Source organism: Canis lupus, chromosome 1, assembly GCF_011100685.1.
Source record: "Canis lupus familiaris isolate Mischka breed German Shepherd chromosome 1, alternate assembly UU_Cfam_GSD_1.0, whole genome shotgun sequence".
Classification (NCBI taxonomy): domain Eukaryota; kingdom Metazoa; phylum Chordata; class Mammalia; order Carnivora; family Canidae; genus Canis; species Canis lupus.
In genome coordinates, this window is record NC_049222.1 from 533,136 (window position 1) to 559,823 (window position 26,688).

The following is a 26,688-nucleotide window of genomic DNA, read 5'->3' on the forward strand; positions in this document are numbered from 1 at the left end:
CTCAGGAAGTCCCTCCATAGCATCCTGGCGGCTGAGACCTGCTAGGCATGTGGGTGAGAGTCCTGGGAGTCCATGGAAGCCAGAGGTAACTGTGGTGCTCAGTGCCTGGGAGTTTGGCAGCCCGGGGCCCAGCCAACAGGTGGGCAGCAGAGAGGCGGGCCCAGGGCCCCCACCCTCCACTACTGTGCCCCATCCTGATCGTCCCCTCTGCTGTTTCAGAGGAGGCCGAGCATGGCAGCTTCGGGGCTGGCTCGCTGTCCCGCCGCAGGAAGGCACTGGCACTGCGTGAGGACGGCCCCCGCCGGCGGACGCACCTGCACATCGGCCTGCCGCACGACTTCCGCCCGGTGTCCTCCATCATCGACGTGGACATCTTGCCCGAGACGCACCGCCGCGTGAGGCTGTACAGGCACGGCTGCCAGAAGCCGCTGGGTTTCTACATCCGCGATGGCACGAGCGTGCGCGTGGCCCCGCAGGGCCTGGAGAAGGTGCCTGGCATCTTCATCTCGCGCATGGTGCCCGGCGGCCTGGCCGAGAGCACCGGGTTGCTGGCCGTGGATGACGAGGTCCTGGAGGTGAACGGCATCGAGGTGGCGGGGAAGACGCTGGACCAGGTCACGGACATGATGATCGCCAACAGCCACAACCTCATCGTCACGGTCAAGCCGGCCAACCAGAGGAACAACGTGGTGCGCGGCAGCCGCGTGGCGGGCGGCTCGGGCCGCTCCTCGGACAGCGGGGCCAGCCGCCACAGCCTGCCCGCGGCCCCCGCCCTGCTGCGCCTGCAGCCCGACGACGTGGACAGCGACGACGAGCCCGACGTGGTGCTGGAGGGCGTGCTGGGGCCGCGGCCGGTGCCCAGGCTGCCCCCGCCGCCCCCGCCGCCCCCGCCGGGCAGCCAGGCGCGGGTCAACGGCGCAGGCCCCGGGCTGGGCAGGGAGGGCCCGGCGCACCGGCTGCTCAGCTCGCTGCGCGCAGACCCGCGCCACAGCCTGGCCCTGCCGCTGCCCCCGGGGGCGGTGGAGGAGCACGGCCCGGCGGTCACGCTGTAGGCCCGCGCCGCCCGGCAGCCCGCCACCCGGCTCTTCGTCCATCCCGCCTCCTGGCCCGCACCCCGGGCTCGCTTTATTCAAACCTGCCGACAGAAAATACAGATGCTATTTTTACAGAACTTTTGCGTAGAACATCACACGCACTCATTTGCGGTCTGCGTCCTGCCGAGGTCGGTCCCGGCCCTTTCCCGAAATGGCAGAAAGGATCTGACTGCGTGCAGAAAAGATTTCATTCAGAAATTTTTAAAGATACTTTTATAAATGAAGCTTTAAAATTACTTTTTAAATACAGTCGAATTTGTGTTTTTAACGTGACTTGTGCAAAAACAACCTGTCGAGTCAGCACTGTTTTTACTGTGCTCCAGCTGACTTGCAGAGACTGGTTTCTAACAATACATACCAAACCTTTAACAGGTAGGACTATAAACAATGAATCTCAAATTTTCACATTATTTACAGCTCTATTTCAGATAGCCCAGTGGGTGTCGAACTCTCAGACATCCCTGGAAAAAAGACCTGGTGTGAAACAGTCCGGCAGTGCCTGCAGGTGGTCAGAGGCGGCTTGTCTTCAGCCTCTGAGGGCAAACGCCACCTCTGCTGGATGGCACTGTATGCTCAGCAATACTTCTCTGACCAAAAGCCAATATAGATAAAAACTAGTCTTGTAGACTGATTGAGGGCAATTTTTGAAATATTGTCAGCAGAAAGGATGGATCCACCTACCACAAACCCCAGATACGCCTTTAAAAGCTGTCATTTGGTTGTATAGTTTCTCTTATCTCTGTTTTTAAATTACAAGTCACATGAAAATTAATTATTTTTAACACATTAAATTCACTGTCACTTCCTTTTTGATCTTCCAGAAATATTTTATATATTCAGTAATTTTAAAGATTTATTCATGTTTGACCCAGTTTTACATGAAGTGTATTTTGTTTGAGTCCACTGTCGAGGAGAAAATATTACACTTATACTTCGAGAACTCTGACCAAACAAAGCTTTCATATAAATACAGGTAAAAATATTTTTCTAGGATGCCTTTCCAGGCAATGCTTCTCCTGTGGCACAGCAACCCCTGCTGGTCGGTGGCAGAACTGTCCTGCTGCTAACAAACGGGAAAACCCTATGTCAACATCTCCATTTTTCCTGAATTCGTTAAGTGTAAAAGCAAATTAATTTTCTTTTGGAAACTATTTATTGGGCAGAAATAGCTTTTATTGAGTAGTTGTGGTCTCCTGCACCTATGTTTGATGTTATTATTTGTATACCGGGATCACTGTTGGTTTTATTCCTAAGCAAAGGGAGGACCAGAGATGCTCTCCCTTTGAGGTCTAGGCAGAGAGTCCAAATGCACCCAAACTTACGGGCTCCAGTGAACTGTATGAGCATCTTTTTTGGCACCTAAGCAGTCAGAAGTGGGTTTTTTCTTACTACAATAAGTATAGAACCAAAACTCTAGTGCTACTTACTATCAGAAATGAAATGTTCTTTTACTAAGTTATTGCTGGTTATTGAATATCTTGTTGAGTAACTGGATCTGTTACCAAGAAGGAACGTTATATTTCTTACCATGTTTTAAATTAAGTAAATGTGAATAATTTTTTAAAGAAAAAAAAAAGAAGCCTCCTCAGACTTGTATGCTGTTGTTCATAATTTTAGGGATTCTGAATTTCTTGGAACAGCTGCTTCAGTGTATTTTTGTACCATATCTTCTGCCATTTTCTTTTTAAAACAAAACAAAACAAAAATACTATGTTGTATTACACATTAAAGTTTTCTTGGTTTTATATATCAAAGAATAAAAACTTTTTCTTTGCATTTAATATTTTTCACTTGTGTTCTAAATGTTGGAGAGGTTAGCAGTGTTGGTGATGAGCAGAAACTCATCCCTCAGAATGGAATGCTATTTAGCAAGAGCCTATCCTGTGCCATATGTTTCCACTTAATCATCACACGTAGCCAATAGCATTATCCCCATTTTGCAGAGAGAAAATGGACTCAAACACAAGCATGTGTAGGTCATTTCAAATAATGAAATTATAGTTGTATTTGATGGGAGATGGATGCATCTTAGATCTAGAAACTTCTTTTTAAGTCCTTTTGAAAAAGGTTTTCCAAATACTTCCTACACATCTCTCCCTAAATATGCCCAGGTTTGCAAATTTGCCATTCATCCTTTCTCACCCTGACATTACGTACGATGCATAGCAGCATGAGTTCCCCATTCAGTCATTACAGACATTCTGGTGACATCAGCAACCACCAATAACTCCTGGAAGAAATGTGCTCTGTACAGGCATTCATCAACTTAACCCTGTCAGTGACTTTACAGTTTACAGCTGGGGACACTCAAACAACTGGAGTGTCCCTCCACAGTCTGAAGAGATGGCACTGAGCAGAGATGTAGATCTCCCTGACCTGGTAATCCACATTGTCAACCCCAGGGCCTATGCTGCCCTTCAGAGGAGCCAGCCTGTCAGCTGGGCAATGAGGCTAGCCATGAATCACAAGTTACATAGCATCTTGCAGTATTAGACAAAGTGATCATATATGGGCAGTGGGTCTCATGGCAAGTTGCAAAGATACCTTCAAAATGCTGATTGTTATTCTACCAAACATTTAAAGAAGAAATAATACTTATTCCACTATGGCTATTTCAAAAGATAGAAATGGAAGGAATACTTCCAAATTCATTCTATGAGGTCAGCATTACCTTGATCCCCAAACCAGACAAAGACCCCACCAGAAAGGAGAATTACAGATTAATATCCCTGATGAACATGGATGTTAAAATTCTAAGATTCTAGCCAATAGGATCCAACAGTACATAAAGAGGATTATTCACCACGACCATGTGGGATTTATTCCCGGGCTGCAAGGGTGGTTGAACACTCGTAGAACTATTGATGTGTGAGATCACATCAGTAAAAGAAAAGACACGAACCACATGATCCTCTCAGTAGATACAGACAAAGCATGTGACAAAATACAGCATCCATTCCTGATCAAAACTATTCAAAGTGTAGGGATAAAGGAAACATTTCTCAATATCATAAAAACCCTTTATGAAAAGTCCACAGAGAATATCATTCTCAATGGGGAAAAACTGAGAGCCTTTCCCCTAAGATCAGGAACACGACAGGCATGCCCATTCTCACCACTGTTAGTCAACATAGTTCTAGACGTCCCAGTCTCACCAATCAGACAAATAGAAATAAAAGGCATTCAAACTGGCCAAGAAGAAGTCAAACTCTCCCTCTTTGCAGATGACATGATACTGTACATAGAAAACCCAAACGACTCTGCCCCAAGATTGCTAGAACTCATACAGCAATTCAGCAGTGTGGCAGGATACAAAATCAATGCCCAGAAATCAGTGGCATTTCTATACACTGAGACTGAAGAAAGAGAAATTAAGGAGTCAATCCCATTTACAATTGCACCCAAAAGCATAAGATATCTAGGAATAAACCTAACCAAAGAGGTAAAGGATCTATACCCTAAAAACTACAGAACTCTTCTGAGAGAAACTGAGGAAAAGTATTGATGCTCATGGATTGGAAGAATAAATATTGTGAAAATGTCTATGCTACCCAGGGCAATGTACATATTCAATGCAATACCTATCAAAATACCATGGACTTTCTTCACAGAGTTGGAACAAATAATCTTAAGATTTGTGTGGAACCAGGGATGCCTGGGTGGCTCAATGGTTGAGCGAGCATCTGCCTTCAGCTCAGGGCATGATCCCGGGGTCCTGGGATCGAGTCCCACATTAGGCTCCCTGTGCAGAGCCCACTTCTCCTTCTGCCTGTATCTCTGCCTCTTTCTCTGTCTCTCTCATGAATAAATAAATAAAATCTTAAAAAAAAAAAAAAATATTTCTGTGGAACCAGAAAAGACCTTGAGTAACCAGGGGCATCACAATGCCAAATTTCAAGGTGTACTACAACTTGTGATCATCAAGACAGTGTGGTACTGGCACAAAAATAGACACATAGATCAATGAAACAGAATAGAGAACCCAGAAATGAGCCCTGAACTCTATGGTCAACTAATATTTGGCAAAAGAGGAAAGAATGTCCACTGGAAAAAGACAGTCTCTTCAATAAATGGTGCTGAGAAAATTGGATAGCCATGTGCAGAAGAATGAAACTAGACCATTCTCTTACACCAGACACAAAGATAAACTCAAAAATGGATGAAAGATCTAAATGTGAGACAAGATTCCATCAAAATCCTAGAGGAGAACACAGGCAACACCCTTTTTGAACTTGGCCACAGCAACTTCTTGCAAGATACATCCATGAAGGCAAGAGAAACAAAATCAAAAATGAACTCTTGGGATTTCATCAAGATAAAAAGCTTCTGCACAGCAAAAGAAACAATCAACAAAACTAAAAGACAACCTACAGAATGGGAGAAGATATTTGGAAATGACATATCACATAAAGGGCTAGTATCCAAGATCTATAAAGAACTTATCAAAGTCAACACCCAAGAAACAAACAATCCAATCATAAAATGGGCAAAAGACATGAACAGAAATTTCATCAAAGAAGACATACACATGGCCAACAAGCACATGAGAAAATGCTCCATATCACTTGCCATCAGGGAAATACAAATCAAAACCACAATGAGATACCATCTCATACTAGTGAGAATCGTGAAAATTAACAAGACAGGAAACAACAAATGTTGGAGAGGATGTGGAGAAAAGAGAACCCTCTTACACTGTTGGTGGGAATGTGAACTGGTGCAGCCACTCTGGAAAACTGTGTGGAGGTTCCTCAAAGAGTTAAAAATAGATCTGCCCTATGACCCAGCAATTGCACTGTTGGGGATTTACCCCAAAGATTCAGATGCAGTGGAAAGCCAAGACACCTGCACCTCAATGTTTATAGGAGCAATGTCCACAGTAGTCAAACTGTGGAAGGAGCCTCGATGTTCTTTGACAGATGAATGGATAAAGAAGATGTGGTATATATAGATACAATGGAATATTCCTCAGCCATCAAAGAGGATGAATACTCACCATTTGCTTCAATGTGGATGAAACTGGAGGGTATTATGCTGAGTGAAATAAGTCAATCGGAGGACAACCATTATATGGTCTCACTCATACGGGGAATATAAAAAATAGTGAAAGGGATTATAAGGGAAAGAGGGAAACTAAGTGGGAAAAATCAGAGAGGGAGACAAACCATGAGAGACTCCTGACTCTGGGAAACACACAAAAGGTCGTGGAAGGGGAAGTGGGGGGGTGATGGGGTAACTGGGTGATGGGCACTGAGGAGGGCATGTGATGGGATGAGCACTAGGGGTTATACTATGTTAGCAAATTGCATTTAAATATTTTTTAAATGCTGATTGTTTAAAAATCCAGTTTAGCAAAAATCTGAGACAAGTGTTCCAAAAGAAGGCCATAAAGTTATTTTCACATCTCCATCAAATGTTTCTTAAGAACTCTGATGCACTTCTGGGGTCCTTGATTCCAAGATGACCAGGAAAAGAAGGAAGAGTGATCATGCCCAGGAGGGCCAGGGCTGTGCAAGCCTATCCACCACACCAGCTGCGCCCAGTGGACCCAGAGACACAGCCATTACTGAGCTGGTTATTCAGCACACAGTGGAGGCTACCACCATCACAGACATTTCCGAAGCCAGTATCTTGGATGCCTATGTTCCTGAGCTCTATGTGAACCTACATTACTGTGTGAGCCAGGCCATTCGCAACAAGGTGGTCAGGCTCCGTTCCATGGAAGCACAGAAGGACTGAGCACCCCACCCCGATTTAGACCCATGGCTGCTGCCCCACAACCTCCCCCAATGCCCAGGTAAGGAGCAAAGTCCTTAAGGACTAAAGAACACCTGTTCTCTAGAAACAGGTGAAATGGGGATTATAATGAAGGAATGAAAGCTCTGATGCAAGAATGAGCCAAATATGGGGGAAAGGCCCCCTTTTAGTCCTTGCGTGAAAAGAAATAGCTGCTAGACTGGGTGGTAGCAGGTTGTTCTGTTGGAGAAAACTTATTCATAGCAGGAATTAGTGTGCTGTGGTTTTTGTAGCAGCTCTAAACATCAGTCACAGTGGTCTGAAAGTTCAACTTAAAATTACAGAAAAAGGCTGAACTAGTGGCCAGTCCCTAAAGGCACAAAAATATTTCATATGAATCACCACTAAATTCTACACCTGAATCTAATGGAACACTATTTGTGAACTGGAATAAAAACTTGGAAAAAATATTCAATATACATTGTTTCTATTGAAAGTATAAACCTGCTTAGCTGATTCCTAATTTCTAGGAAGAAAAGATACTCAGTAGACACTTCAAGACTTCCCACTAAAACAGCCTGGAGGGTGCTCCCACACCCTGAGCCCAGAGTGTGGCATCCATGTCTGAATCAACCAAAGCACTTGGCTCACCTACCCCCAGAGGCTCAAACGCAGATCTGTGGCTAGGGCTTGAAAGTTTTCATTTGTAACAAGTTCCTAGATGATGTGGAACCTGCCAGTCCAAGAATTACACCTTGAGAACCATTGGCTAATCCCCAAAACAATTGTTGCCTAGAGAGTTACAGGATTTGCCTTGGAGCAAATGACAATAATGACCAAGAGCCCATCCAACAAGCATCTGGGATTTTCCTCTCATCTGTTACACACTGGCATTGAGACTGTAACGTGACCCCCAGTGACCTGAACACAGACTTCCCAGCATGCAGGAACACTCTCTGCCCTACCTGTACACCCACCTTCCCTCCAGGTCCTCAGTATTTCTCCGCCGGGAAGACACCCCAGGTCAATATACAAACTCTTTTTCCCTTTTATCTTTCCTCATCTTGCTTTCTTCTCTTTTATCTTCATAAAAAGAGAACTTTCAGGAATTGAGAACTTTTCATTAATGAACCATGTTTCCCAAGGAATGGAATAACCCCTATTATGTTAATAAAAAGCAAACAAAATGATTCAACATTGGTCTCTCCAGCCCAGGAAACAAGTGCCATTTTCCCAATTCCCTTCCCCAGGGAGCTATAAAAATGAACACCTGATTTTTTTCTTGACATGAACCATCTTGGCCTCAAACTAATCATCCAGAGGAGGGAGGGTTACATGGAGCCAGCACTGCTGGAGGGAGAAAACGACTTTCGTCCCAGGACAGAGACCTTTGGTTTCAAGCTGCAGTTGCTTTTTCCTCTACGGATGCTTACTTTTTATTCATACCTATGTGCACTGCCAGGAGCCCTTAGGTCACAACATGATCCTACCCGGACGCCCTAACACCCCCAAAGAAGGTGGGAACATGGCCTCACGGCCATGCTGAACCAGTCGCTCAGTCATATGTGGCTGAGACAAAGGCAAGGTTTTCTGACTCAGGATTCACATTCCTGCACTGCCCAGACCTGGTGCAGACTTGGTGCCCCATGGAGTCTTCCCTGCACCTGAGCTCCCTCAGGCCTCTAGGTGTTCAGGCAGGAACCTGGGAATGCCATGAGAAATGTGAGGCTTGTACAGAAGTTCACACCAGGTGTCTTCACGTACCGAACCACAATTTTGACTCTCAGAGCCTTTTCCTGCCTCCTTGTCTCCAAGTGCACCAACCCAAACTACCCACAAAGTGCTGCAGAAAGTGTGAATCGCAGGCACACAACCCCTGAGGAAAAGCAGCACAGACATCCACACAGGTCAACACCAAAACAGAATGTAAGGCATGAACGTGAAAACCAGTTATCTGGGAATGAGGTTTTCAGAAAAATGCAAGTAATCCATTCTGAAGTCAGAAAAAATACAGAATCTCTCACTTAAAAAGAAGGAAAGTAAACAGAGCAAATGACAGTAACAGAGAAGCCCTAGGACTGCCATGTGCTTACAGGACTTCAAGTGCCCAGACTCCTTTGAAGCCTCTGAAAGGTTCCTGGGAGACAGTGAAATTATGTCTGTTTTTTAAACTTTTTTCTTTTCAATAAAAAAATTACATATGCTCTCATTCTGGAAAATCTGAAAAATAGCATGTGCATAAAGAAGAAAACCACCCACAGTAACCCCAGCAGACAATCATGTTGATGTTCAGGGGCTTCCTTGAAAGTCATCAGACAGGAGGAGGGGCACGATGGCGGAAGAGTAGGGTCTCCAAATCACCTGTCTCCACCAAATTACCTAGATAACCTTCAAATTATCCTGAAAATCTATGAATTCGGCCTGAGAATTAAAGAGAGACCAGCTGGAATGCTACAGTGAGAAGAGTTCGTGCTTCTATCAAGGTAGGAAAACGGGGAAAAAAGAAATAAAGAAACAAAGGCCTCCGAGGGGGAGGGGCCCCGCGAGGAGCCGGGCTGAGGCCGGGGCGAGTGTCCCCAGGACAGGAGAGCCGCGGCCCGGAGAAGCAGGAGCTGCACCGACCTTCCCGGGGGAAAGGGGCTCGCGGGGAGCTGGAGCAGGACCCAGGAGGGCGGGGATGCCCTCGGGCTCCCCGGGAGAGTAACAGAGCAACTGCGCGCCTGGACAGTGCGCCGAGCTCCCTAAGGGCTGCAGCACGCACGGCGGGGCCCGGAGCAGCTCGGGGGGCTCGGGGGCGGCTCCGCGGAGGGGGCTGCGGGGCGGGAGCAGCTGGGGGGGCTCGGGCAGAGGAAGAGGCTCCGTGCGGAGGGGGCTGCGCGGTTCCAGGAGCAGCTCGGGGGGGCTCGGGTGGTGGCTCCGCGGAGGGGGCTGCGCGGCCCGGGAGCGCGAATCCACCAGCGCAGGCTCCGGAGCACAGGGCGCCGGGACACAGCCCAGGATCCGGCCTTCCCCCCGGGACAGGCAGAGGCCGGGAGGGCCCAGGACAGCGAGGACGCTCCTGCCCCGAGCTGAGCAGATCAGCGGCCCCGCCACCAGAGCATCCAGGCCCTTGCAGGCTGAGAGCTCTGTATTTACTGCGGGAGCTGACTCCAGGGCTCCAGAGCTGGCCGCTGCCACTGTGGTTGTTCCTCCTGGGGCCTCACGGGGTAAACAACCCCCACTGAGCCCTGCACCAGGCAGGGGGCAGAGCAGCTCCCCCAAGGGCTAACACCTGAAAATCAGCGCAACAGGCCCCTTCCCCAGAAGACCAGCGAGACGGACAAGTTCCAGGGGAAGCCAAGGGACTTAAAGTATACAGAATCAGAAGATACTCCCCCGTGGTTCTTTTTTCTTTTTTCTTTTTTTTTTGTTGTTGTTGTTTGTTTTGTTTTGTTTTGCTTTCCTTTTTGATTTGTTTCCTTCCCCCACCCCTTTTTTTCCTTTCTTTCTTTTTATTTCTTTTTTTCTTCTTTTTTTTCATTTTTTTTCTTCCTTTTTTTTTCTCTTTCTCTTTTCTTTCCTTCTTTCTCTCCTCTCTTTTTCTCCTTTTCCCAATACAACTTGCTTTGGCCACTCTGCACTGAGCAAAATGACTAGAAGGAAAACCTCACCTCAAAAGAAAGAATCAGAAACAGTCCTCTCTCCCACAGAGTTACAAAATCTGGATTACAATTCAATGTCAGAAAGCCAATTCAGAAGCACTATTATACAGCTACTGGTGGCTCTAGAAAAAAGCATAAAGGACTCAAGAGACTTCATGACTGCAGAATTTAGAGCTAATCAGGCAGAAATTAAAAATCAATTGAATGAGATGCAATCCAAACTAGAAGTCCTAACGACGAGGGTTAACGAGGTGGAAGAACGAGTGAGTGACATAGAAGACAAGTTGATAGCAAAGAGGGAAACAGGAAAAAAGAGACAAACAATTAAAAGACCATGAAGATAGATTAAGGGAAATAAACGACAGCCTGAGGAAGAAAAACTTACGTTTAATTGGTGTTCCCGAGGGCGCCGAAAGGGACAGAGGGCCAGAATATGTATTTGAACAAATTCTAGCTGAAAACTTTCCTAATCTGGGAAGGGAAACAGGCATTCAGAGATCCAGGAAATAGAGAGATCCCCCCCTAAAATCAATAAAAACCGTTCAACACCTCGACATTTAATAGTGAAGCTTGCAAATTCCAAAGATAAAGAGAAGATCCTTAAAGCAGCAAGAGACAAGAAATCCCTGACTTTGATGGGGAGGAGTATTAGGGTAACAGCAGACCTCTCCACAGAGACCTGGCAGGCCAGAAAGGGCTGGCAGGATGTATTCAGGGTTCTAAATGAAAAGAACATGCAACCAAGAATACTTTATCCAGCAAGGCTCTCATTCAAAATGGAAGGAGAGATAAAGAGCTTCCAAGACAGGCAGCAACTAAAAGAATATGTGACCTCCAAACCAGCTCTGCAAGAAATGTTAAGGGGGACTCTTAAAATTCCCCTTTAAGAAGAAGTTCAGTGGAACATTCCACAAAAACAAGGACTGAATAGATATCATGATGACACTAAACTCATATCTCTCAATAGTAACTCTGAATGTGAACGGGCTTAATGACCCCATCAAAAGGCGCAGGGTTTCAGACTGGATAAAAAAGCAGGACCCATCTATTTGCTGTCTACAAGAGACTCATTTTAGACAGAAGGACACCTACAGCCTGAAAATAAAAGGTTGGAGAACCATTTACCATTCGAATGGTCCTCAAAAGAAAGCAGGGGTAGCCATCCTTATATCAGATAAACTAAAATTTACCCCGAAGACTGTAGTAAGAGATGAAGAGGGACACTATATCATACTTAAAGGATCTATCAAACAAGAGGACTTAACAATCCTCAATATATATGCCCCGAATCCGGGAACTACCAAATATATAAATCAATTATTAACCAAAGTGAAGAAATACTTAGATAATAATACACTTATACTTGGTGACTTCAATCTAGCTCTTTCTATACTCGATAGGTCTTCTAAGCACAACATCTCCAAAGAAACGAGAGCTTTAAATGATACACTGGACCAGATGGATTTCACAGATATCTACAGAACTTTACATCCAAACTCAACTGAATACACATTCTTCTCAAGTGCACATGGAACTTTCTCCAGAATAGACCACATATTGGGTCACAAATCGGGTCTGAACCGATACCAAAAGATTGGGATCGTCCCCTGCATATTCTCAGACCATAATGCCTTGAAATTAGAACTAAATCACAACAAGAAGTTTGGAAGGACCTCAAACACGTGGAGGTTAAGGACCATCCTGCTAAAAGATGAAAGGGTCAACCAGGAAATTATGGAAGAATTAAAAAGATTCATGGAAACTAATGAGAATGAAGATACAACCGTTCAAAATCTTTGGGATGCAGCAAAAGCAGTCCTAAGGGGGAAATACATCGCAATACAAGCATCCATTCAAAAACTGGAAAGAACTCAAATACAAAAGCTAACCTTACACATAAAGGAGCTAGAGAAAAAACAACAAATAGATCCTACACCCAGGAGAAGAAGGGAGTTAATAAAGATTCGAGCAGAACTCACGAAATCGAGACCAGAAGAACTGTGGAACAGATCAACAGAACCAGGAGTTGGTTCTTTGAAAGAATTAATAAGATAGATAAACCATTAGCCAGCCTTATTAAAAAGAAGAGAGAGAAGACTCAAATTAATAAAATCATGAATGAGAAAGGAGAGATCACTACCAACACCAAGGAAAATACAAACGATTTTAAAAACATATTATGAACAGCTATACACCAATAAATTAGGCAATCTAGAAGAAATGGACGCATTCCTGGAAAGCCACAAACTACCAAAACTGGAACAGGAAGAAATAGAAAACCTGAACAGGCCAATAACCAGGGAGGAAATTGAAGCAGTCATCAAAAACCTCCCAAGACACAAGAGTCCAGGGCCAGATGGCTTCCCAGGGGAATTCTATCAAACGTTTAAAGAAGAAACCATACCATTCTCCTAAAGCTGTTTGGAAAGATAGAAAGAGATGGAGTACTTCCAAATTCGTTCTATGAGGCCAGCATCACCTTAATTCCAAAACCAGACAAAGACCCCACCAAAAAGGAGAATTACAGACCAATATCCCTGATGAACATGGATGCAAAAATTCTCAACAAGATACTGGCCAATAGGATCCTAAATACATTAAGAAAATTATTCACCATGACCAAGTAGGATTTATCCCTGGGACACAAGGCTGGTTCAACACCCGTAAAACAATCAATGTGATTCATCATATCAGCAAGAGAAAAACCAAGAACCATATGATCCTCTCATTAGATGCAGAGAAAGCATTTGACAAAATACAGCTTCCATTTCTGATCAAAACTCTTCAGAGTGTAGGGATAGAGGGAACATTCCTCAACATATAAAAGCCATCTATGAAAAGCCCACAGCAAATATCATTCTCAATGGGGAAGCACTGGGAGCCTTTCCCCTAAGATCAGGAACAAGACACGGATGTCCACTCTCACCACTGCTATTCAACATAGTACTGGAAGTCCTAGCCTCAGCAATCAGACAACAAAAAGACATTAAAGGCATTCAAATTGGCAAAGAAGAAGTCAAACTCTCCCTCTTCGCCGATGACATGATACTCTACATAGAAAACCCAAAAGTCTCCACCCCAAGATTGCTAGAACTCATACAGCAATTTGGTAGCGTGGCAGGATACAAAATCAATGCCCAGAAATCAGTGGCATCTCTATACACTAACAATGAGACTGAAGAAAGAGAAATTAAGGAGTCAATCCCATTTACAATTGCACCCAAAAGCATAAGATACCTAGGAATAAACCTCACCAAAGATGTAAAGGATCTATATCCTCAAAACTATAGAACACTTCTGAAAGAAACTGAGGAAGACACAAAGAGATGGAAAAATATTCCATGCTCATGGATTGGCAGAATTAATATTGTGAAAATGTCAATGTTACCCAGGACAATGTACACGTTTAATGCAATCCCTATCAAAATACCATGGACTTTCTTCAGAGAGTTAGAACAAATTATTTTAAGATTTGTGTGGAATCAGAAAAGACCCCGAATAGCCAGGGGAATTTTAAAAAAGAAAACCATATCTGGGGGCATCACAATGCCAGATTTCAGGTTGTACTACAAAGCTGTGGTCATCAAGACAGTGTGGTACTGGCACAAAAACAGACACATAGATCAGTGGAACAGAATAGAGAACCCAGAAGTGGACCCTGAACTTTATGGTCAACTAATATTCGATAAAGGAGGAAAGACTATCCATTGGAAGAAAGACAGCCTCTTCAATAAAAGGTGCTGGGAAAATTGGACAGCCACATGCAGAAGAATGAAACTAGACCACTCTCTTGCACCATACACAAAGATAAACTCAAAATGGATGAAAGATCTAAATGTGAGACAAGATTCCATCAAAATCCTAGAGAAGAACACAGGCAACACCCTTTTTGAACTCGGCCACAGTAACTTCTTGCAAGATACATCCACAAAGGCAAAAGAAACAAAAGCAAAAATGAACTATTGGGACTTCATCAAGATAAGAAGCTTTTGCACAGCAAAGGATACAGTCAACAAAACTCAAAGACAACCTACAGAATGGGAGAAGATATTTGCAAATGACGTATCAGATAAAGGGCTAGTATCCAAGATCTATAAAGAATTTATTCAACTCAACAGCAAAGAAACAAACAATCCAATCATGAAATGGGCAAAAGACATGAAGAGAAATCTCACAGAGGAAGACATAGACATGGCCAACATGCACATGAGAAAATGCTCTGCATCACTTGCCATCAGGGAAATACAAATCAAAACTACAATGAGATACCACCTCACACCAGTGAGAATGGGGAAAATTAACAAGGCAGGAAACAACAAATGTTGGAGAGGATGCGGAGAAAAGGGAACCCTCTTACACTGTTGGTGGGAATGTGAACTGGTGCAGCCACTCTGGAAAACTGTGTGGAGGTTCCTCAAAGAGTTAAAAATAGACCTGCCCTACGACCCAGCAATTGCAGTGTTGGGGATTTACCCCAAAGATACAAATGCAATGAAACACCAGGACACCTGCACCCCAATGTTTATAGCAGCAATGGCCACAATAGCCAAACTGTGGAAGGAGCCTCGGTGTCCAACGAAAGATGAATGGATAAAGAAGATGTGGTTTATGTATACCATGGAATATTACTCAGCTATTAGAAATGACAAATACCCACCATTTGCTTCAACGTGGATGGAACTGGAGGGTATTATGCTGAGTGAAGTAAGTCAGTCGGAGAAGGACAAACATTATATGTTCTCATTCATTTGGGGAATATAAATAATAGTGAAAGGGGATATAAGGGAAGGGAGAAGAAATGTGTGGGAAATATCAGAAAGGGAGACAGAACATAAAGACTGCTAACTCTGGGAAACAAACTAGGAGTGGTGGAAGGGGAGTGGGCGGGGGGTGGGGGTGACTGGGTGACGGGCACTGGGGGTTATTCTGTATGTTGGTAAATTGAACACCAATAAAAAAATAAATTAAAAAAAAAAAAGAAAGTCATCAGACATATAACTCAAGAGATGCTAGATATGTAATGGAGACACTACCCAGCAAGATGCATCTTACTTTCTCATGTAATATAGTACAAGAATTTTCCTGAAGCAATAAAAATTGTTCCAAAACAGTATTTAAATAGCTACAGGGACACCTGGGTGGCTCCGTGGTTGAGCGTCTGCCTTCGGCTCAGGTCGTGACCCCGGAGTCCTAGAATCGAGTCCCACATCAGGTTCCCTTCAGGGAACCTGCTTCTCCCTCTGCCTATGTCTCTGTCTCTCTCTCTCTCTCTGTGTCTCCTGTGAATAAATAAATAACATATTTTTAATTAATTAATTAATTAGCTGCAAAATAGGAACTGTACCTGGGTTAAGTTGCCATTTTCCAGATAGATATTGGGTTATTTACAAAAAGTGTGTAAGCTTTGTACCTAAATCTTAGCTTGGGTTTATGATTATTTGCTTAGGTCAGATTGCTAGAAATGAAATGAACAGAGTATGAACAGGGGCACCTGGGTGGCTCAGGTCATGATCTCAGGGTCTTGGGATCAAGTTCTGCATCAAGCTCCCTGCTCAGTGGGGGAGTCTGCTTCTCACTCTCCCTCTACCCCTCCCTCTGCTTATGTGCTCGCTCTCTCTCCCTCTCTCTTGCTTTCTCTCTCTCTCTCTGTCAAATGAAATATTAAAAAAAGAAAAGGTATGAACGCTTTAGAAGTTCAAAAAAAAAAATCTCACAGAAAAGTTACAAATACAGCAAAAGGCTGAAGAGTGTAGCCAAACCCATGCCTCAGAACTGTTAGTTACAACTTCCTACCAAGAGGATGTTCTCCTGCGGAGCCCCAGGACAGCCACTGAAACCCATGGATGAGCCAAATCTACCATCACACATAAAACAAGTGCCTCTGAAGTGAGTGGAGCACCTACTCATTTTCCTCACATCTGCAAACAAGAGCCACACCACCGCAGGCAGGAGAGGCTAAGTCTTGATTTCACCAGAATCACTACCCCCAGTGCAATGACCCACAATCGGGAGGGAACTCACAAACCCAGACCTTCTCCCTGATGAGCAAAGTGTTCTGCCCCGCATCAGCACCCCAAAGTCTAAGAGCTGCACTGGAGGAACAAAGCCTCAAAACGTGGTTTTGAGAAACAATGGGGCAGGTGACCCAGAGTGCTAGAGAACCGGAGAAATGCTTCCTCAGGGGTCGCATCCACTCAGCACCCTGGGCCAGGGCGAAGCAGCAGTGTGAAAAGTGCCTTAGATCCATTTGCTAATCCTACAGCATTGGCCTGAGGGGCCAGGGCCTGGCCTGTTCTCTGGGGACAGAGGCATGGCAGGCACCGTGTTTATGCTCCCCTTCTGCCACACTCCACAATAATAGTATTTCCCAGAGAGGAGCTTTTACACATACCTGGTGCCCTGGTTCTTGCAGCTACAGCCAAGGAACACCCGTCAAGTCTGGCTGTCGAAGCCAGAGGGCTTGGGGGCCCATAGGACTGTAAAAATCAGAGACAGCTGTTGGCAAAATACCTCCCCAAGGTCACTGAACAGACAGCAGTCTGAAACCTACTTCCATCTCTCCAAGAAAGAGGCAGGCTCCAGTTCCGCACACATCTGGGGGCTACGGAGGTGCTCTCGGGGAGCAGAGGCCAGTGTATACTCTCCTCTGCCTCACTGGAGCTCACTGGGATCACCCAGGTGGGAGCTTATACCTTTCTGGCACCCCAGCTTCTGCAGCTGCTGCCAGGGACCACCTCTACATCACCTGGCTCCATGGGGCTTTATGCTCACGGGTCCCCTAGACCTGTAACCAATGGAGAACAAGCTCCCAAATAGCCACCACCCCCAGGTCAGAGTAAGAGGCAACAGAGCCCAGAGTTCAGTCTTTTGGAGAAAGAGGCCTATAAGCTATTCAGTGCCACAGCCAGAGGAACAGGCTTCTAATCAAACATACATCTAAGGGTTGACCATGAACTCTCCTAGAGAGCTTGGAAGGTGGATTCTACCTTCATGCTCTCCCTCTGCCGTGCTCCAGCTGGTGCATCTAGTGTCCTAATTTTTGTGGAGGCCACCCTGGACACCCCCTTGAATGACTGGCTCTGGTGGCCAAGGGGCTTACACTCCTGGGTCTTCCCTGGAGCTGCAACAGAGGCTGTTCTTGGTAGCCTACCACCCCCAGGGCACTGCAGACAGCAGATTGGAACATATCCTGAGTTTCTCTGTAAAAATGGCCTATTTGCTTGTCCTGGGGCTTCAGCCTCAGGGGCATGCTTCAGATTTGGCACACATCTAGAAGCTCCAGTGCTGCTCTCAGGGAACAGAGGCCAGGGGACCTCCAGATCATCTGTTCTAGTGGCCAACAGGGCTTATGCTTGTGATCCCACAGGACCGTACATATTTGCATACAAGCTGCTGCCTGAGTGGCTGGCTTCCATTCAGCCTGAATCTAGATGCTGACAGAGATATCACCCACTGGAACACTGACAGGCCCTGGTGCACCGTCAACAACTGGGAGCTGTTAAAATAGGCTGCTTGGACAATCACAAAGGTTCTAGAGACAACAAAGAGCTAGGGCAAGTTTGAACAAGAAGGGTCATCTCCCACAGAAGGCCATTCCTTTAGAATGGAGAAAAATGGCTGTTTCTTCTAATATAAAAAAACACACAGAGAGGGGCGCCTGGGTGGCTCAGTCAGTTAAACATCTGCCTTCAGCTCAGGTCATGATCCCAGAATCCCAGGATCAAGCCCCTCATTGGGCTCCCTGATCATCGGGGAGCCTGCTTCTCTCTGCTCAACGCCACCCCCGCCCCCCCGCCTATGCCCTTGCTCTCTCTCACTCTCTCTCAAATAAAATTTTTTTTAAAAAAGGAAAGAAATGCACCAAAGAATCAAGTAAACTGAGGAAACAGAGGAATACATTCTAAACAAAAGAACAAGATAAACCTTTAGAAAATAACCTTAATGAAATGGAGATAGTTTACCTGATGAAGAAGTCAAAGTAGTGTTCACAAAGATGCTTACCAAACTTGAGAGAAGCATGGATCAACACAGTGAAAACTTCAACAAAGAGGGAGGAAATATAAGAAAGTACCAACTAGAAGTAACAGGCTGAAGAGTACAATAACTGAATTTAAAAAATACATTGAAAGGGTTCAATAGCAGACTATATGAATCAGAAGAAAGAAATCAATGAACTCAAGCACAGAGCAGTAAAAAGAAAAAAGGATGAAAAAAGTGAAGACATCTTATGGGACTTAAAGGACTTTGAAGGACAAACAGTCCCATGATAGGGCTCCCGAAGAAGAGAGAGTAAGGGGCAGGAAATTACTTGAAGGAATAGTGGCTGAAAACTTCCCTAAACTGGGGAAGGAAACACATCCAGATCCAGGAGAGCCTAGAGAGCTCCAAATAAGACAAATACAAAGAGACCCACACTGAGACACATTACAATCAAAATATCAAAAGTTAAAGACAGAATCTTCAAAACAGAAAGAGAAAAACAACTTGTTATGTACAAGTTGCAGCAGATTTTGCAGCAGAAACTTGGCAGCTCAAAAGGAGGTGACACAATATATACAAAATGCTGGAAAAAACTTCCAACCAAGATTACTCTACCCAGCAAAATTATCATTCAGAATTGATGAAAAGACAGTTTTCCAGACAGTAACCACTTAGTAGATACAGAGAAGACAAAGGAATCTAAACATACTATAGAAAAAAATAATCAAACCACAAAGAAAGAAAGAGAAGAAGAAACAGAGGAACAGCAAAATAGCCAGAAGTAATTAACAAAATGGTAGTAACTACATGGCCATGGATAATTACTTTAAATGTATAGGGACTGAATTCTCTAATCAAAAGACACAGTGGTTGGATTTTTTTAAAAAATCATTTGACAGAAATGTGGGCCCAAGCACAACACAAGTTGTGTACAAGAATGTTTGTAGCAGCAAATGCTAAAGGCCAAAACCAAAAGCACAAAATGCCCACCAACAGTAGAATGGACAAATAAATAATGTTACTATAGTGGAATATTTACGGGAAAACAAATCACAGCTATGTACTGCAACACAGATGAATTTCCAACCATAATGTTGAACAAAAAAAAGCTAAACACAAACATATTGAATTATTTCATTTATATGAAAGTCAGCAAACACTATATGATGGTGTTGGGAGGCAGGACAGTAATAATCACTGAGGAGCAGAGCAGAGAGGGGGCCTGGGAGATAGTATGAGGACTTTGGGGGTCTGGTCACATTCTTTTTCTTGTCCTTGGTGTATTCATTTTGTAAAAAAAAAAAAAAAAAATTCACTGAGCTGTGCATTTGTGGTTTGTACTTTTCTGTATTTTTTATACTTCAATAAACAGATAAAAACTTATTTTAATGGTTTTACCAAGACCCATTTATATGCTGCCTACAAGAGACTCACATCAGATGTAAGGATACCCACAGACTGAAAATGAAGGAATGGAATAATGCAAAAGGAAACCAAAAGAAAGCTGAGGTACTATACCCATATCAGAAAAAATAGACTTTAGGGGCACCCAGGTGGCTCACTAGGTTAAGTGACTGCCTTCAGCTCAGGTCATGGTCCTGAAGTCCTGGGATCAAGCCCCACTTGGGGCTCCCTGATCAGCGGGAAGTCTGCTTCTCCCTTTTCTTCTCCCCTCAGCTTGTGCACTCTCTCTCTCTCCCTCTCTTGCTCTCTCTCTCTCTCATAAATAAATATTTTTAAAAAAAGAAAAAATAGACTTTACGAGACAAAGAAGAACGTTACATAATGATAAGGGGGAATCTAATAAAAGATAGAATGTTTGTAAATATTTATGCACCCAACATAGAAGCTTCTAAATATATAACACAAATATTAACAGACTTAAAAGGAGAAATAGCAATACAATAATAGTAGAGAGATTTAATACCAAACTTTAATCAATGAATAGATCATCAAAACAGAAAATCAAATGAGGAAACATCAGTCTTAGATGACACATTAGACCAGAAGGACTTAACAGATTTACACAGAACATTCCATTCTGAAAGCAGCAAAATACACATTCTTCTCAAGTGCACATGGAACATTCTCCAGGATACCCCATATGTTAGACCAACAGGCAGGTCTTCTTATCTTTAAGAAGATATCATATCAAACATCTTTTCTGACCACAATGATATAAAACTAGTAATCAATCACAAAAGGAAACTAGAAAATTCTCAAATACTACTGAATAATGGTTAGTCAATGAAGAAATCAACAACTTGAAACAAATGAAAATGGAAATACAACCTACCAAAATTTACAGAATGCAGCAAGAGCAGTTCTAAGAAGGAAATTCATAGCAATACATGACTATCTCAAGAAACAAGAAAAATCTCAAATAAACAATCTAACTTTACACCTCAAAGAACTAGAAAAAGAACAAAGCCTGAAAGTAGTAGAAAGAAGGAAATTATAAATATCAGTGCAGAAATAAATAGACTAAAAAGACAATAGAAAAGATCAATGAAACTGAGAACTAGGGCAGCCCTGGTGGCTCAGGGGTTTAGCGCCACCTTCAGCCCAGGGTGTGATCCTGGAGGCCCAGGATCGAGTCCCACATCAGGCTCCCTTCATGGAGCCTGCTTCTCCCTCTGCCTGTGTCTCTGCCTCTCTCTCTTTCTCTCTCTCTCTCTGTCTCTCATGAATAAATAAATAAAATCTTTTAAAAAAATTAAACTGAGAACTAGATAATTGAAAAGATAAAATTGACAAACCTTTAGCTAGATTCCCCCAGGAAAAAGAGAGGGATCAAGTACATGAAATCAGAAATAAACAGGAGGAGGAGTTAAGATGGCTGAGGATTAGGGGAACCTAAGCTTATCTCGTCTCTCAAACACTAGTTATCAAATCATTCTGAACCCCTGAGAAATCACTCTGAAAGAACAAAACCTGCAAGTCTACAAATAGAGCAGCAACCACCTTTTGGAAGGTAGGCAGTACAGAGTTAAACTGGGGAAGACATATCTGTGGATGTAGATGCAGGGAGGAAGCTTGCTTATGAAGGCTACTGCTAAGTATTATAAGCAACAAAGCATAAATTCAGAACTTTCAGAAGTCTGCTGCAGTGGGGGGACATGCCTTGCTTAAAGGTGCTCAGGTGGTGAAATCCCAGGTGTGACTTCATGGTCTCAGGAGCCCCAGGTCGCAAGAAGAACAGGTGGTGCCCAAGCGCAGGTGCAGGGAAGCGGGCTGAGAGCAGCAGGTGTCGGCTTTCTGCTCTGTTTTGCCATAAACTTCATAAACTGCAGTTAGGTGACCACTTTCCTGGGACTGCCTGGCAAGTGGCAAAAGCACGGCAAGACCCTCTCCAGGAGGAATAGCAAGGATCCTCACCAGGAGAGTTCCTAAAATTTGGAGTTTTGAAACTCAGTTGTGTGCTCAGATGATGTAGGGTGAATGCAGGATTCTGGTGGAAACTGAGGACACAGAGTGATTAATTGCTCTTCTGTGAGGGCTCAGGAAGAGTGGGAGACTAGAGAGCTGGGCACAGCCCTATTCATCCTGCCCATCAGTGCTGAGAGCCTTCAGGGAGCAAAACAGTGCCACCAGCAGAGTCAGGAGCCCTGTTCACCAAGCCCCACCTCCTTGTGCCCTGGAGGCATGTTTCCACTAGGGTGAATCCACCTGAGAATCTGAGCAACAGGTTCCTCCCACAGAAAACCAGCACAAACAACTTGTTTGCACCAAGTTTACTGATCAGAGTGCTCCAAAGCATCAGCTCCAGACAAAATAGGATCTAGCTTCCTTTTTACTTTTATTCTTTATTATTTTTTATCTATTTTCTTATTCATTCCTTTATTTATTAATCTTATTTTTATATATACTTTATTTTTTGTTTACTTTCATTTTTTAAGATTTTATTTATTTATTTATTGTTTATTTATGATAAACACAGAGAGAGAGGCAGAGCCATAGGTTGAGGGAGAAGCAGGCTCCCTGTGGGGAACCTGATCTGGGACTCAATCCCAGGACCCTGGGATCACGACCTGAGCTGAAGGCAGATGGTCAACCACTAAGCCACCGAGGTGCCCTTCTTTTTTTTTATTTTGGGATTTAGATTCTTTAATATTTTATTTATTTTAGAGAGAGAGAGAACATACAAGCAGGGGGAGGGGCAGAGAGAGACTTTCAACCAGACTCTGCTGAGCATGGAGCCTGATGCAGGGCTCAGTCCCACAACTTTAAGATCATGACCTCAACTGAAATCAAGAGTTAGACACTTAACAACTGAGCCACCCAGGTACCCTTGGGATCTAGATTCTTTTAACAAGCAGACCAAAACACATCCAGGATCCAGTTTTTTTGTGTGGTTTGTGGGTTTTTTCTTTTTCTTCTTTTCTTTTCTGGACAAAATGAAATGACAGAGAAATTCAACCCCCTCCAAAAAAAGAACAGGAAGTAGAACTCATGGCCAGGGATTAAATCAATATAGATATCACTAAGATGTCTGAACTAGAATTTAAAACAATTATAAGGATACTAACTAGGCTTGAAATGAGCATAGAAGACACTAGAGAATCCCTTACTGCAGAGATAAAAGAACTAAAATCTAGTCAGGCTGAAATTAAAAATGCTGTAACCAAGATGTAATCCCAAGTGTAAGCCATGAAAACAAGGATGGATGGAGCAGAAGAGCGAGTCAGTGATATAGAAGATAAAATTATGAAAAATGATGAAGCTGAAAAAAAGGAGGGAAAGAAGGGTAATGGATCATGAAGATATAATTAGGGAAGTCAGCGACTTATTAAAACCTAATAATATCCATGTCATAGTTCCAGAAAATGAAGAGAGAGAAAAAGGGGTAGAAGGTTTACTCAGATGAATTATAGCTGAAACCTTCCCTAATCTGGGGAAGGACACAGAAATAAAAATCCAGGGATCCCTGGGTGGTTCAGTGGTCTGGTGCCTGCCTTCAGCGCAGGGCAAGATCCTGGAGTCCCAGGATCGAGTCCCGCATCAGGCTCCCTGCATGAAGCCTGCTGCTCCCTCTGCCTGTGTCTCTGTCTCTGTCTCTCTCTCTCTCTGTGTCTCTCATGAATACATAAAATCTTTAAAGAAAAAAAAAATCCAATAAGCACAGAGAACTGCCATTAAATTCAACAAAAGCTGACCATTGCTAAGGCATGGCATAATCAAATTCACAAAATACACAGACAAGGAAAGAATCCTGAAAGCAGCAAGGGAAAAAAAAATCCTTAACCTACAAGAGAAGACAGATCAGGTTTGCAGCAGATCTGTCCATAGAGACTAGACAAGCCAGAAAGAAGTGGCATGATATATTCAACATGTTGAGTGGGAAAAATATGCAGCCAAGAATTCTTTATCCAGCAATGCAGTCATTCAGAATAGAAGGAAAGATAAAGAGTTTCCCAGATAAAAACCAAAGGAGTTCATGAACACTAAACCATCCCTGTAAGAAATTTTAACAGGGACTCTTCTAGTGGAGAAATAAAAAGACAAATCAACAAAGACTACAAGGGACCAGAGAACATCACCAGACACCAACTCTACAGGTAACACAGTGGCAATAAATTCATATTGTTCAATAATCAATCTGAATGTAAATGGACTAAATACTTCAATTGAAAGGCAGTATCAGAATGGATACAAAAAACAAGATCAATCTATATGCTGCCTACAAGAGGCTCATTTTAGACCTAGAGATATCTGCAGATTCAAAGTGAGGGGATGGAGAAACATCCATCATGTTAATGATGTCAAAAGAAAGCCAGAGTAGCCATACTTATATCAGATAAACTAGATTTATTGTTATTTACTTACTTGTTTTTTAGAGAGAAAGCACACAAAGGGAGAGGACAGGGGGAGAGGGAAAGAGAAAACCCCAAAAAGGCTCCCGGTGTGGAGCCCAACCCTGGCATCAGGACCTGAGCCAAAGGCAGACACTTAACTGACTGAGCCACCTAGGCTCCCCCAGACAAACTAGATTTGAAACAAAGACTGTAACAAGAAATGAAGAAGGTCATTATACCATAATTAAGGGGTCCACCTATCATGAAGATCTAACAATTGTAATATTTTTGCCCCCAATTAGGACCACCCAAATATATAAATCAACTAATAAACATAAAGAAACTCATTAATAATAAAATAATAGGAGTGCCTGGGTGGGTCAGTCGGTGAAGCATCCTGTCTTCAGCTCAGGTCATGATCCTAGGACCCTGGGATCAAGCTCCCTGCTTAATGGGAGTCTGCTTCTCCCCCTGTCCCTCCCCTAGCTTGTGCTCTCTCTCACATGCTTTCTCTCTCTCAAATAAATAAAATCTTTAAAATAACAATAAAATGGTAGGGGACTTTTTAACACCCCACTTACAGCAATGGACAGATCACCTAAGCAGAAAATCAACAAGAAAACAGTGATATTGAATGACACATTGGACAAGATTGACTTAACAAATATATTATAAAACTTCATCCTAAAGCAGCAGAATACACATTTTTTTCAAGTGTGCATGGAACAATTCTCCAAAACAGATCACATACTAGGTCACAAATCAGCCCTCAACAAGTACAAAAAGACTGATACCATACCAGGCATATTTTCAGGCCACAACGCTATGGAACTTGAAGTCAACCACAAGAAAAAATTTGAAAAGACCACAAATACATGGATTAAAGAACATCCTACTAAAGAATGAATAGGGGTAACCAGGAAATTAAAGAATAAATTTTTTTAAATACATGGAAACAAATAAAAATAAAACACGTATGTCCAAACCTTTGGGATACAGCAAAGGCAGTCTTAAGAAGGAAGTATATAGCAATACAGGCCTACCTTAAGAAGCAAGAAAAGCTTCGAACACACAACCTAACCCTACACCTAACGGAGCTAGAAAAGGAACAGCAAATCAAGCCTAAAACCAGCAGAAGAAGGGAAATAATAAAGATTGGAGCATAAATAATTGGTATTGAAACAAAAAACCCAGTAGAACAGATTAAGAACTGGTTCTTTGAAAGAATTAATAAAATTGATAAGCCCCTAAGCAGATTTATCAAAAAGAAAATAGAAAGGACCCAAATAGATGAAATCATGAATGAAAGAGGAAAGATCACAACCAACACCACAGAAATACAATTATAAGGGAATATTATGAAAAATAATATGCCAACAAACTGGGCAATCTGGAAGAAATGGACAAATTCCTAGAAACCCACAAACTACGAAAGTGAAACAGAAAGAAATAGAAAATTTGATCATGCCCATAACCAGCAAAGAAATGGAATCAGGAATCCAAAATCTTCTAACAAAAATCCAGGGCTGGATGGATGCCCAGGGGAATACTACCAGACATTTAAAGAAGAGTTAATACCTATTCTCCTCAAACTGTTCCCAAAAAAATAGAAATGGAAGGAAAACCTCTAAACTCATTCTATAAGGCCAGAATTACCTTGATTCCAAAATCAGACAAAGACCCCACAAAAAGGAGAATTACAGACCAATAACCCTGGTGAACACAGATGCAAAAATTCTTCATAAAATACTAGCAAATCGAATTCAACAGTACATTAAAAGAATCATTCACCATGATCAAGTGGGATTTATTCCTGGGCTGCAAGGGTGGTTCCATATTCACAAATTAGTCAAGGTAATACACCATGTTAATAAAAGAATGAACCATATGATGCTGAGATGCAGAAAAAGCATTTGACAAAATATAGCATCATCTCTTGATAAACACCCTGAACAAAGTAGTGATAGAGGGAAGATACCCCAATGTCATGAAGGCCATATATGAAAAACCCACAGCTAATATTATCCTCAATGGGGAGAAAGAGAGCTTTTCCTCTATAGTCAAGAAACAAGACAAGGACTCCCATTCTCTCCATTACTATGTAACATAGTCCTGGAAGTCTCAGCCTCAGTAATGAGACAACAAAAAGAAATAAAAGGCCTCAGAATCACAAGGAAGAAGTCAGACTTCCACTATTTGCAGACAACATGATACTCTGTGTAGAAAACCTGAAAGACCACCAAAAACTTGCTAGGACCAAAGCATGAATTCAGCAAAGTTGCAGTACATAAAATCAATGTACAGAAACCTGTTGCATTTCTATAAACTAATGATAAGAAATTAAGGAATTGATCCCATTTACAAATGCACCCAAACCATAAGATACTTAGGAATAAACCTAACCAAAGAAGTAAAGGATCTATATTCTGATAACTACAGAAC

General features: G+C 43.0%; 1 protein-coding gene across 1 annotated transcript in view; it reads left to right on the top strand.

The window, feature by feature from the left end:
• PARD6G (par-6 family cell polarity regulator gamma) overlaps positions 1–2,875 on the top strand; it is an 80,989-nt gene extending 78,114 nt beyond the window's left edge. The window contains exon 3 of the mRNA XM_038525687.1: positions 220–2,875. Coding sequence (XP_038381615.1) covers positions 220–1,052 — 833 coding nt within the window. The 3' untranslated portion in view covers positions 1,053–2,875. The remainder of the gene's footprint in view (positions 1–219) is intronic.
• Positions 2,876–26,688: the final 23,813 nt, after the last annotated feature.